General features: G+C 53.1%; 5 protein-coding genes across 5 annotated transcripts; 2 read left to right on the top strand and 3 right to left on the bottom strand.

Annotated features, from left to right (window-relative positions):
* Window positions 1-105: 105 nt before the first annotated feature.
* Window positions 106-1,040, top strand: BO72DRAFT_420579 (putative isochorismatase family hydrolase; the record flags this gene model as incomplete). Its single annotated transcript, XM_040942720.1, has 4 exons — window positions 106-208; window positions 286-301; window positions 375-428; window positions 491-1,040. The coding sequence occupies exons 1-4, from the start codon at window positions 178-180 to the stop codon at window positions 1,038-1,040; spliced, it is 651 nt and encodes a 216-aa protein (XP_040805811.1). The 5' UTR covers window positions 106-177.
* A 251-nt stretch (window positions 1,041-1,291) lies between these two features.
* On the bottom strand, window positions 1,292-3,030 carry BO72DRAFT_465181 (uncharacterized protein; the record flags this gene model as incomplete). The annotated part of the gene is made up of 2 exons (XM_040946688.1): window positions 1,292-2,769; window positions 2,829-3,030. The coding sequence occupies 2 exons, from the start codon at window positions 3,028-3,030 to the stop codon at window positions 1,292-1,294; spliced, it is 1,680 nt and encodes a 559-aa protein (XP_040805810.1).
* A 1,026-nt stretch (window positions 3,031-4,056) lies between these two features.
* Window positions 4,057-5,363, bottom strand: BO72DRAFT_524208 (SGNH/GDSL hydrolase family protein). Its single transcript, XM_040949849.1, has 4 exons — window positions 4,951-5,363; window positions 4,857-4,896; window positions 4,714-4,792; window positions 4,057-4,654 (listed from the first exon to the last, which is right to left on the bottom strand). Exons 1-4 carry the CDS (start codon window positions 5,087-5,089, stop codon window positions 4,130-4,132), a joined length of 783 nt encoding a protein of 260 aa, XP_040805809.1. The 5' UTR covers window positions 5,090-5,363; the 3' UTR covers window positions 4,057-4,129.
* A 749-nt stretch (window positions 5,364-6,112) lies between these two features.
* Window positions 6,113-7,703, top strand: BO72DRAFT_465179 (PHD finger domain-containing protein; the record flags this gene model as incomplete). The annotated part of the gene is made up of 4 exons (XM_040946687.1): window positions 6,113-6,149; window positions 6,202-6,254; window positions 6,285-6,726; window positions 6,766-7,703. The coding sequence occupies 4 exons, from the start codon at window positions 6,113-6,115 to the stop codon at window positions 7,701-7,703; spliced, it is 1,470 nt and encodes a 489-aa protein (XP_040805808.1).
* Window positions 7,704-9,403: 1,700 nt separating this feature from the next.
* On the bottom strand, window positions 9,404-11,127 carry BO72DRAFT_368282 (putative MFS transporter; the record flags this gene model as incomplete). The annotated part of the gene is made up of 4 exons (XM_040940879.1): window positions 9,404-9,536; window positions 9,592-10,333; window positions 10,389-10,812; window positions 10,873-11,127. The coding sequence occupies 4 exons, from the start codon at window positions 11,125-11,127 to the stop codon at window positions 9,404-9,406; spliced, it is 1,554 nt and encodes a 517-aa protein (XP_040805807.1).
* Window positions 11,128-12,205: the final 1,078 nt, after the last annotated feature.

Here is a 12,205-nt window from a genome sequence, read left to right as displayed (position 1 = left end):
GGCAACCAATACCTCGGCCCTTCCCCGCACCGGACCCGTCCGTTTCCCCGCTCTGCACTCCAACTGCAACTGCACTGCAATCTCCTGCTGATCTTTCCTATAAATTCTCCCCAATACGTCCCTCCCTACCACTGACCACATTCTCAGCAACGTGTAAGAAGCTTATACTCTGCAAATATGGCCACTCTCACTCGAGCCACGCGCATCCGTATGTCCTATCCTCGCCCCTCCCATTTCCACTACCGTCGAAAACATCAGACTAACCCACTACCCTGAAATCACCAGGCAACCCCGCCCTCTTGTCCGTCTCACCAACCCACCCCTCAAAGCCTTGCACCACCCCCCTAAACCACTTCAACTAACAACAAACAAAGCATCTGCGACATCCAAGAAAAATTCCGCAATGTAATCCACGAATTCCCCAAAGTGTACGTCCCCATCCCCAATCCCATCCCTAGTCCCCCCGGAACCACCAACTAACAATCCCAAGAATAACAACAACCACCAAACTCCTGCGCGCGACGCAACCGCTAAACGTGCCAATCTACGTGACGACCCAAAACCGCGCCCGCCTCGGCGACACCGTCTCCGAACTGAGCCCGTACCTGCAGCCCCCACCCTCCTCCTCCACCTCCTCCCAAACCAGAGTCGTTGCCAACATCGACAAAACGCTCTTCTCGATGATCACGCCGGAGCTGGCCAGCCTGCTGCCCAACCCGCAGCAGGGCGAGACGCCCCTGGACGCGATCCTGGTGGGGATCGAGACGCACATCTGCGTGACGCAGACGACGCTGGACCTGCTGAGCCGCGGGCACCGGGTGTACGTGATCGTGGACGGGGTGAGCAGCGCGCACGCGGAGGAGCGCGGGGTGGCACTGCAGCGGTTGCGGGATGCGGGGGCGACGGTGACGACGAGCGAGGGGGTGGTGTTTGAGATGCTGGGGGATGCGGGGCATGCGGCCTTCAAGGGGGTGAGTGGGGTGGTGAAGGAGATGAAGGAGGAGACGAGGGGGGCGTTGGAGGCTTTGGCGAGGATTTAATGTTTCTTATTAAAGGGGATTAAGGGGGTGAAGGGGGGAAGGGGAGTACTTGTTGGATGGAAGCAGAGACTGGGTTTGAGGTACTTCGTAGACAGATTATACTACTAAGTACTGCACTAGGTATATGAGGATGAGAGTATGCGAGGGTCAAGGCCTTTACATTGCTTCGTTTATGGTCATTACTACTGCAGACAGACACAAAAGTGATCGGAGGGGAAATTTACGCCGTGGACCCTGCGCCCTAATCTATTTCATTTAGAGCCAGTGCCGGTCGTCATGCTGCGAGGCGCAGCGGACGGTTGAGACGCCGTATTAAGCCATCCAAACGCCGACGCCCCGCCAACCGGGTTAGATGCCCACGGTTTAGCAGTGCGCACGCCACCGTCGGGCGAGGTGCGGGTCGAGGTCGGCTGCACAACATCGGCCGGCGAGCTGCTGCCCGGGCCGGTGGTCATCGTCACCGTTCGAGATGGCGCCTTGCTAGGCCGTAGTACTTTCATAGTACGGCCCCGAGGAGGCTTGCCCGTCGCCGCGGAGGCATTCGGATCGCTTTTGGCATCGCGTTTCCACGAGCCCCAAACTCCGGACGCTTCCGCACGAGCCGGCCCACTCGACACGATCCCGGCAGGCTTCTCCTGTCCTTGAACTGGCACCGGATCTGCCAAGGTTTCCGGTGTCTCCGAGAAATGCGCCTTTCGACTATCCTCGGAGTCTTCCGTGAAATCTTGCGTTGAGTCGCTGGTAGATGCCGCTCGTCGAGATGTACTGATAGGGCGTCCGATGACACCCACAGGCGCATGGCCATGCATGTCCGCCGGGGCATCGACTGGGACGGGCTGTCGCTCCTTCCAGCCCGCGCGTGAAACATCCGAAGCCGTGCATAGTGACTTGAAGACAGCGTCGTCCTCAGGCCGGACAAGAGGGATGGATATCTTATTACGCTCGTCATCGACCATAATGATTTTATCTTGAGAGAACAGCACGTCGGCGTTGTGGGAGCGGAGCACATCACTGCCAAGGACAATCTGCACGGACGAGTCCCTGGGGTCGATCTCACGAACCAGGAACCGAACAGTCAAAGTAGGAACCTGGGGGGCAGGACTACTGGACCGCGAGGAGGATTGGTGCACGCTAGCTTCGGGAAGGTACATAGGGAGCTTGATGTACTGCACCTCGCCGTCCTGGACCAGCTGATCTTCCCAGCCGAATCTCCGGACCATCGGATACCCCAGTGAAGAGGTATAGGAGCCAGTGCAGATGGCCGCATACAATAGGGACTCGTTGGAAAAGTTGGTTGTCAACCAGCACCGGATGATGCACGGCACTGGCCCAAGAAGGAAAAAGCCGGGCGAGGGAATGAGTGGCGATCCTACAGCGGAAGAAGCCATCATTCTGCTGGTTGTCTCTAAGCCTAGACTATTCGTTCGAGCGGAATGGTGCGAGTGCCCCGAGGAGCTTTGTCGTCCGTCTGACCGATGCGATAGCGACCGCTCAGTCATAGGGTGGCTGCCTAGGCCACTTCCCGTCCTCAACGGCAGCTCGCTAGTTGATCGACTGGCTTGTCCATAGTAACCGTGGATGGCACTCTCGTCGAACCGAACGCTGTTGGCCCGTGAGGTCCCACGCCTAGGCTCCTCCTCGGTTTCCAGACCCATGGTATTGACCACCGTGTGATGATTTCCCTGATCGAAACCCCTGAACGCGTCGGAGGGAGTATGGAAGACCGACTCTGTAGACAGATGACATCTTAGCCAAACTCCGGAGATGAGGCACAAAGAATACACATACCCGCCGGGATTGTGCCCCCAACAGAGGTGGGAAATGGCGATAAAGGACCCCACACGCTTCTCAGCCTTGCATCCTCGTCTCTGCGCCGCTCGAGTCGTGCTATCCGCTCTGCCTGTTCGAACTGGGCGGCGTGAAGCTCCTTAATCTCTTCGAAGACGCGCCAGATGTCGTCGCGTGAGGCAAAAGGGAACTGTGCATCCATGTCCAAGTGTGCAAACTGTGCAAAGCGGAGTGATGGGCGGCAGACCCAAGAACCTCTAACAGAATGTTGACGGCACGATTTCACCAGAACTATCACACATACAACACAGTCTTCGTATGAAGTGCCGTTATCGCCCAGTCCTCAGTGATCTGGTCAGGCCCGCTTGCTGATTCCGACGGTCCGCTGTTCCTCCGAAACTCCTCCTCCCTCGTACAATGTGAGACGGCCCTACGGCCGTCCACCCGGTCTGCTAAATGCGAATATTCGTGAAGTGATCTCGAGGCATATACAAACACTTGATGGCCGATATACGAAGGAAGTGGCTGATAAAGCGTGCCGGACGATGGACGATAAGAGTAGAGAGGAAAAGGCGGGAGGATATGCGGATGGAACGGATGAGACGTCGGAGCAGAGGTTGAGCGATGCAGCGTAGAGGACGACCACTTCACCGGTTGAGGGTCTGAAGATCGAGCAAGGAGTGTTTATGAACACGAATCTCTATCGGCAATTCCTAGAGCAGCAGAAGAGAACGCGAGATATTCCTGGCCTGAGGGGGTCTGATAAGAGGCGAGGATGGGCAGTGGGTTCTTTCTTTCCGACGGATCAAGGAAACGAAGGCGTGAGCGGGCCGATAGGAAACAGCTGAGAAAAAGGATCAATGCGAGATTTATGGCAAGTAAGTGAGAGAGTTTGGTAAGCCGGAGTATAGTGAGATAAAAAGCGAAGGAAGGCTGGGAAGAGTGAGGAGGTTGTGAAGTGCCGTTGGATTGGAAATCATGAGGGGATCCCAATTCGACAGCCTGGAAACCAACTTGGAACCTTGACCCGCCGGCGGCAACCGCCCTCGGCTGAATCTAGACCGCTTTCATCATCGCCATTTCTTTGACCTTCAATTTATTCTTGTTGCCACAGAGTAGCGTGGTGCATCATTGACATCGTTCTTTCATCTAACAGATACATGTATTGAACCACAGTGATCAAGTCTTATGACCTCTACGTTCTTAGCAACGGCAACCCAGAGCAGATGGAGACCTCTTGGTTAACCTACGTTCTGATCTATGTATATACAATCCCGCACCCCACAACCGACACCAATCTTTCACCGCGGAGCCTGAGGCCAGGGAGGGAAAATCATCGGAATATTCTGCGGCAGCATATCCGGCCAGTTTGCCTCAATCGCCTTCATCAATGCATCGTACACGATGCGGTACCCTTCCCCGGTCAAATGTAGTCCATCGGTGAACAAGCGCGCGAACTTCTCGTCGTTCGGCAACTCCCTCGACCCCACCAAGGGCTGACCCTCTTTCCATCCCACCGCCGTCATGAATGCGGTCCAGACGTCCACGACCGGGATCCCCAGGGAAGCTGCGAGGTCGCGGGCGCCCTCAGCGTAGACTTTGGCGTTCTGGTTCGTGCGCGTCGGATGCGGGTTCCCCTTGCCCTTGTCGAAGAACTCCAGCTGGTATTCGTTGATTGGAGGCGGGGTAATGATGAGGATGCGCGGGTTCTGCGCGACCGTGGCGGGGTGTTGAATGATACGTTTGAGGTTTTCCTTGTACTGCTCCAAGGGGACGTACTGATTGAAAGCGGGGAGACAGGAATCATTGGCGCCGAACCAGAGGGTCTATAACCAGTGTTATCCAGGTGTTTTGTCTCGTGAAGGAGGCTTCGATCGTGGCTTACCATGAGTCGCACATTGGCCCTCTCCGGGGGAGGGATGCATTGCGATACCACTTTGATGGCGTGGCAGGTGGCATAACCGCTACAGTCCGAGCAGTGAAGGGTCAGTTTGGTTACTGGATGTAGTGCGACAGATGGGTTCTCACGCTAAGCCACGATTCACCACGTCGAAGCGGCGACTGTATGCTACAGACGAGTTAGTATAGTCTAAAGTCGAGGGTGTCCAGAGGCTTCACTCACCATGCTGCAATGCGGCGTGAAACCCGAAGCCCATATCCTGGTTGCTACCAAACTCGGTGATAGAATCGCCGAACAGAAGGATCTGATCGTACGGCTTGTAGGGCTGTTCCTGCCCATTTGTTGGGACTCCGTTCGCCATGTTGTTGTAGTACAGAAGTACCTGCAGATGAACAAAGGGGTTTGAAGATAGTTGGAACACACTCCAACGAGACGAAGCTTTTATTTCGAGCTGCTTAGTGGGGGAGGGGTTAGTAGCGCTTACGGCCAATCTAACTTGTCGATCGATAAAGATAACCGATGCAGCTACTAAGCAATTTGACCAACCTGACCGACCCTTGACCGGTAGTTATACTTGCCTATTTTTGCTGTTGTACAGGTATAGACAGCTGCGTTCCTGAAAGTGAGAAGATGAGTGTCCTATATATTGATCTCTTAATCGTGACAGGCACTGAAGGTTCCGGCGAGGCCACTGCTGGGATTGGGGAATGAGGGACTCTTTCCCGAAGTTTCTCCACCAACGAGCGTCCGCAGAGGTACCCGAATCCTTGGATCATCTGCGACAAAAGCACGGCACGTCTCAAGGTGCATCCATCTCTAAGAACATCAAAGCATCGGATTTGATAGGAAACATCATTGATTATATATGGCCTGTGAGATTCACAATGTGTGGATACCAATACTCGTTGATTGATTTCTACGGAATATAATCATCTCTTCGTTCATTCGTCCCAGATATCCACACTACCACCATGGCAAGCAGATTATATACAGGTCACTTGACCACCTACTTGCCTTCCATGTATACTTCAGCTCTAGAAGCCACCTTGACTGGGAGCCTAGCAATTCACCTGAACCATATATCAGGAGTAGTAGAGATCCCCAGTAATCAGTTTAGGTAGATCCTATCATTCTAAATGACAAGATATGACCGCGGCTAAGTCACTGGCGCAAGTCCGATTAATAGCGCTGGAATGTATCACATGACCTTCAGTAAGCCAGCCACCTACCAATCGACGACAACGGAGCGGATGGTTGACTCCCCGGCTCCAGCGCATCCCTTCCGTCACTCCTCCCGTTGCATGCTCAAGTTAGCTCCCATCATCCTCGATCAAGAAACCAAATTCGTTCAATGTTCCATGGCCCACGAGTAGTCATTGCAAACATGGGTACTCGGGGCTTATGGAATGTGCGTGTCGATGGTAAGCCTAGGGATGGGACAATGGCTGTGTACGAAATTGACATCCTGTATAGGGAAGTGGTACCGCGTCTTTCACAGATCAACGGCGCGTATAACTTCTCCAGACGTACCTGCTACTCTGCGAACCGTTAGAAAGGTAGTCTCGGAGACTGCCATAGAGGACTGGGAATCAATACCTTTTCCCTCACCACACCACATCAACCTAGATTATGTATACAACATCGATAAGGACCTAGGAGTCATAATGGTAACTCAATGGACGGCCATCAGCGGTGCACTTTACCGGTTAATCCGACAGGCAAAGCTTGCTGCAATTGAAGATCCCTCACTCAGCACGCTAGATGATATTCTTGTTGATAACGAAGATATCACTAAGCAGCATCGCACACAGTATACTGAAACGGGACTAACAACATCACTAACGCTCAAGATAAACATCGCAAAGCCCACGTCTTTGACTGAGCTCCAACTTCGTTTGTTTACAGACTTCGTTTTTCTGTGGCGGTTCTATTTTGATGACCTACCGTCCTGGTCACATGACTCGCGTTTTCGAAAGACCCTTGCCATTGGCCTTCTGCGTATCGCTGCATGAGATCTCGAAATACTATCCGACACAGACACCGAAGGGATCCCAGAAGATATTATAGAAGAGATCCCAATCGGATCCTACTCTATCCCAAAATGGTCGGCTCCGTCTGAAAACATTTTCTGGCTTCTTGGGTTTCTAGTCACTGTATACAGTGCGTCAGACACGCTTGAGAACACTGTCCAAGATACTCAGAGATATCTGGATAAGGAACAGTGTAAAAAGCCTGTTATCCATGTTATTCTAATCTCTTTAGGTTACGTTACTTTCCTCGAAATAAGTGGTACAGGTGTACAGTACTCGCCGACCATACCCCTTGTCATCAACTCTTCGGCCATACAACCCTCACCTGGATTTCGAGCTCTAACTTCTGTTCTATCTTCGAACCTTTGGAAAATAACCCACAGGGAAAAATGGGGGATCAACTTACCCACTGAGATTCTTGATAGAATACTCAAGGCCTTGGCGCCCAAGGACGTAATCTCGTTTGCCCGAGCATCTACCGCAGTGGATAGATGGTATTATTCATCTCTTCCTCAATTGGACAGAGTCCTTGTGCGGAGTTTTGATTTCTCGATACCATGCTGTGGAGAACGACACAACCCCAACGGAGACGGTGTCTCCTGCTCGACCTGTTATACGTGGTACCACAGCGAGTGTGCTGGTCTCAGCTCTGAAACACAAGGTAATGGATATATATGTGCAGAGTGCCACCAAAACGGAGCAAGCAAGATTCTGGAGGCCGGGGCTATCTACAGAGCACGCCGGAAGATAGGATCGAAGCCCAGCTGCAAGGTGACCGTTGATGGGGAGGTAAAAGCGCTCAACTTGCGCACGGCGAAGCCAGCGGCCCGTCGACCTGAAATGTTCCTCTATAGAGGCCTGTTAATTCCTCCCAACGACCTCAATTACACCATCCGGGTCAATCGCGTTTTCTCCGGTCTAGCATACGGCCTTGACGAGGTATGAGATACATAATAATTTAGCGGTTGCAATCGTGTATTTGGTTTAGAGGGATCAGGCCTGTAGAAGCCGAGAGAATTCTATCTCTGCTTTGTAGCTCTCCGTCCAGCTGTTCCGTCAGAATCAACCCTGGACCCTCCTGCCCCAGGCCAGGCATTTCTCGCCTCGACAACCACAATCGCACCCCCAACCGCTTTCGTAAGTCACAAAACGGCAGCAACTGCCCAGCCTGCCCGTGGGGACCACGAGCACCAAAGCAAAGTACTGTACATGTGGGGATGCACCCAGGTCTTATAGGATCGAAGCCCAGAGACGGGGACCATGAACCCCGGCCTGTGTCGTACATCGTATCCTCCCACAAGCACCTCAACCAGACCCAGAACCCACCGTTCCACAAAGCAAGAATTAATAACTCCCCACCGAATCGAGTGGATCGACGAAGTCACCATGTATACATCCGCGGGGATCCGAACGATGCTGCTACCCAGTGCACTCGGACGGATTCCGCCCCACAACTCACACCCATTCGTCCGAGGGAAGCTGGCGCTACTGAGTAGAAGCAGCTGTGGAGGAGTCTACCGTCCAGGACGATTGGGGAGGGCTGATGTGAGCGCTGTGGAGAGGGCCGTGGGGATGAGTGGCACTGTGGAGAGAGAGGGTGAGATGTGGACGGGTGGAAATACAGGGGGGGAAGGACTCCCTACCTACCTGTGAGTGACACGAGGCAGAGCGGGAGGTGTGGGATTGTGGTGGCGTCCTGGGCGTTTGGCTCCACAGCGCTGCGCTGTACACTGAGGGCTATCTCGGCCGGAGAGGGGGATGGAGATGGAGCAGAGCTTGCTCCTGTTCGGTTTTCCTTGGGCTTCGGAGGAGATACTGAAATGATCGTGCTTTAGCTGGAGACGCTGTGGCCAATCCATGAATAACAAATTCAGGAGTTGATGAGAATAAGTCCAAGTCACAGGGAAAAGTCGCACGACAACATCACCATGTTGCGGAGCATTGCTCCAGAGACAGGGGCTACCGGATCCGAGGATCGTGTAAGCTTTGCCATGCCTCACAGGGCGAAAGCTGGGCAGGGGGCGCCGGAGTACGCATTTCCTGAGGTTCGGCCGAGGATTTTCGGTCGTTACACCGACTTTCCCAAGGTTGTAAACCCAATTTAATCACATTCGGACGTAGATATTTAGGGAGATAGATGTTTATATCGCTGAATGCGATTGTGGAGGATAGTGCTTGTCTAGCTGTGCTTGATGCTTAGGCTCCAAGTACTGTACAAACGTGTAGTACATGATTTCTAATCTTGGGGAGATGTGGGATGGATGCAGGGAAAGAGTCTCTTGGCTCGCTTCTGTGGAGAACCCGCGCAAACCCCACAGTCTACTGTATTGGCTCGGACTCATGGAAGGCAATCAAAAAGGGCAATTAGCGGGTGCTGGAGGCTGTCTACCAAGTAGTCATGTGTGGGTTAATGTTTAGCTGCCTGGGTTGGTTTCGTACTGCCACGTGGAGGCCCATGGGGCTGGCGGCACTACAAAGCTGGGGTAGACTATGCAGAGTACATGGATCTGGTAGCAGGTGATTGATGTGGGTATCCCTATTGGGTACTTTACGTTGTCAAGATGCTTCCCACCTTGGATACTCGAGTAAAGATAAGCTGAAATGTAATTGAACCATAGAAACCGTAAATATCATGAACTATCTTCCTAAGCAGCCTGACGCCACTTCTTGCCATAGATCTGCACCGCAATTATAGGCAAGAAACTGACCAGGAACATCAGGGCACTTCCGACTCCTGAGCTGGCGGCGATCCCAACATTGTCAAACATGTCGGGGAACCTGCTTGATGTTAGCACATAATTCATTGGTGGAAGAGCATCGACAGTAAGCTTACCAGAATGGACCGATGAAGCCCCACATCTGACGGACAAAGGTGATGAAGACACCAACGCTGCCCGAATCCTCGGGGTAGCAGTCGACGGCGTAGGTGACCATGACAGTTGTCACCAGCTGATTGCCAAAGGCAGCAATGGCGGTGCCGACCAGAGGGGAAACAACCCAGTGGTCTGCCTTGGCTTGTTGAATAGTCACCAAGAAGACAATCACGCCGACAATTGTCAAAATGACACCGGGATAGCCGAGCCAGAGACGATACTCGGGCTCAGGCCGGTGTTGAGTCTTGCGTGCCCGGCGGCTCATCCAGATATCAGACATGGTGCCACCAATCTGTTCACCCAGAACGGTACCGATAATAACGCCGATGAATTGGAGGCCGAGTTGTTCGGCGTTGAGTCCGAACTTGACTTGCACGAGCTGGGGAACTTCCACCGTGATCATGACACTGCCGAACAAGAAAACCATGGCGTACGCGCATGCGGGAATCATCACACTGGGTCGTTTGGCCATAGACAGAGGATGGAGGAACTCGCGGAACGTCAGGGGAGTCGGGTCGATCCGCCGGAAAGAAAGGTACTGCGCTTTGAAGTCGGAGATACCCTCTGCACTGCCGCCGAGGTATCGGGTTTCAGGGCCGAAGAAGAGATACAAGACGAATTGGACACCGTTGACAATAGCCAGAACCCAGAACATCCACCGCCAACCGACTCTGTATGTAATAAATCCGTAAATCAATGGTCCTGGAAGGCACTGTTAGAAATGAAATTTCAATCGGTCGCGGAGAGAAACACTTACCAACTGGAACACCGAGCGTCACCATCAAGGTCCAGACACCAAGGTATCGGCCGCGTTCCTTCTTGAAGAATGTCTCGGTAACGACGGCACTCCCGATCGCCGCTGCAGGAGAGATAAAGAAGGCCGTAAGGGCTCTGCATGCAGCCAAAGATGCGTAATCAGGACTTTTCGCACAGCCGATATTGCATACCAGACTGCAAATGAGTGATAGAAGGAAGATTGGTCGGCGTCCGTAGCGGTTGGATAAGGGCTTCCAGAATAAAGGTGCACCTCCCAGAATAGCAATCTGTAATGAGGTAAGGTAACTCGCTCTTTGCATTGATACTCCGAAGTCTTCTGCAATACTGGAGTAGGCGGGGATGATGGACGCTGTGAAAGTAGCCATGCAGGCATGGAAGGCAACGAGGATCAGGTTGGACAGTTTCTATGAGAAGCAGCATGCTTAGTATGCTATACCGTCGGGGAAGATGCAAGCAGTGCTTACCTTCCATAGGGGCCAGTTGTATGGATCCGCGGCCGACGGACTGGGGATCGGATCCAGATCTAGAGTTCCATGGCGCTGGATAAGATAGTCTTTGTGTGATTGTGACAGGGACGCGGCGGCAATCTCGGCATAGGAAGAGGGACCCTCTTCAACTTTCTCAAAGTATTCGCTGCTATCTTTCTCGATTTTCGTTTCTTCGTGGGTCTTGGGCGAGGAAGAAGGACGGACGTCCTCCGTCATTTCGATGGAGGGCATAACTCCTCCTGTTGAGCGGAAGTAATAGATTGATTGAGGTTATGATTCTGGTAAGGCTATTCCTGACAGGGACCACGACTGTTGGGCGACTTGTCAAGAGAGTTCTCGAGGAAAGAGAGTGGAAGGGTTGTAAAGAACTGGACCCCAGATAAGGGCCGTCCAGGTTTATAAGCGAAACGGCCATTGCTCACGGTCCTTCTCCGCATATTCCGCAGCTAGAGCCAAGTTGAACAAGCGCTAATTGCTCTGACGGGCAATACATCTAGATTGTAGAGTTGAGCGAGGTCCGGGGTTTGCGTACGTATGTCTGGGGGTGGGCCATCAGCGAGTGAGAGGAGGCGATAGCTGGACACGAGGTGTGGAGAGGAGCGTGGGGATGGGTCAGATCCCCACAAACAGCATTCTCAACCCCTCGCTTGCCCAATCAATGTGATGTGGAAGGTGGCGATGGCTGAAGCGAACAGAAAAGACGGAATTAAGCGTGCTGGAAGAGTGACTCGCCCGGAGTCGGATCTTGCCCTTTTAGTCAATCTGCCCCGGACGACCGGGCGGTTTGACCCACTTCGGTCTTCCCTTCCTCACAACCCCGGATCTGTGGGGAAGGCCTCAACTGCCCTTTCCTCCTCACCAACTGCACCGGTCGCTTCGAAAATAGTCCAGGCAATGAGACAGCAGAAAGAACTTCACACCAACTTGAAGAGCGAGATGTCAACTTCCATGGCCTCCAGCGTTTGTAAGCGATGCGGCCGTTGCAGCGCTTTGCATTCTATCTCCGAAGTGCTAAGCGTCGTATTCTCCGATCCCCACAAAGCTTGACGGACACGTGATTCGCAGCAGCGGAATTTTCCCAACAGGAGTCAGGGCGTGTGAGTGCGAAGGAATGTGGCGCTTAGCTTCTTGAGGCACCGGTCAAGACAAGCCCAGCTGACGTCTGCAACGAGATAGTCGGTGGCAATGTGAGTCCCATTCCTGTGGCCTCCCCCCACACAGCACCTAGTCGACCAGCTCTTAGCTCAGCTGCATCTAGAGATGCAAGCAGGGTCTGTCTGTGTTAATTGCTGGTTCAATCTGATTATAA

The sequence above is a fragment of the Aspergillus fijiensis genome, assembly GCF_003184825.1.
Source record: "Aspergillus fijiensis CBS 313.89 unplaced genomic scaffold BO72scaffold_4, whole genome shotgun sequence".
NCBI classification, from domain to species: Eukaryota; Fungi; Ascomycota; class Eurotiomycetes; order Eurotiales; family Aspergillaceae; genus Aspergillus; species Aspergillus fijiensis.
This window is presented reverse-complemented; position numbering and strand designations above follow the sequence as displayed.

What these genes read in the sequence shown, in the direction of transcription:
- BO72DRAFT_524208 (XM_040949849.1), bottom strand. Translation starts at nt 5,089, where the DNA reads ATGGCGAACGGAGTCCCAACAAATGGGCAGGAACAGCCCTACAAGCCG. An exon ending in TCACGCCGCATTGCAGCATG is followed by an intron (nt 4,897 to 4,950) that starts GTGAGTGAAGCC and finishes ACTCGTCTGTAG; the next exon opens with CATACAGTCGCCGCTTCGAC. An exon ending in GTGGTGAATCGTGGCTTAGC is followed by an intron (nt 4,793 to 4,856) that starts GTGAGAACCCAT and finishes CTCGGACTGTAG; the next exon opens with CGGTTATGCCACCTGCCACG.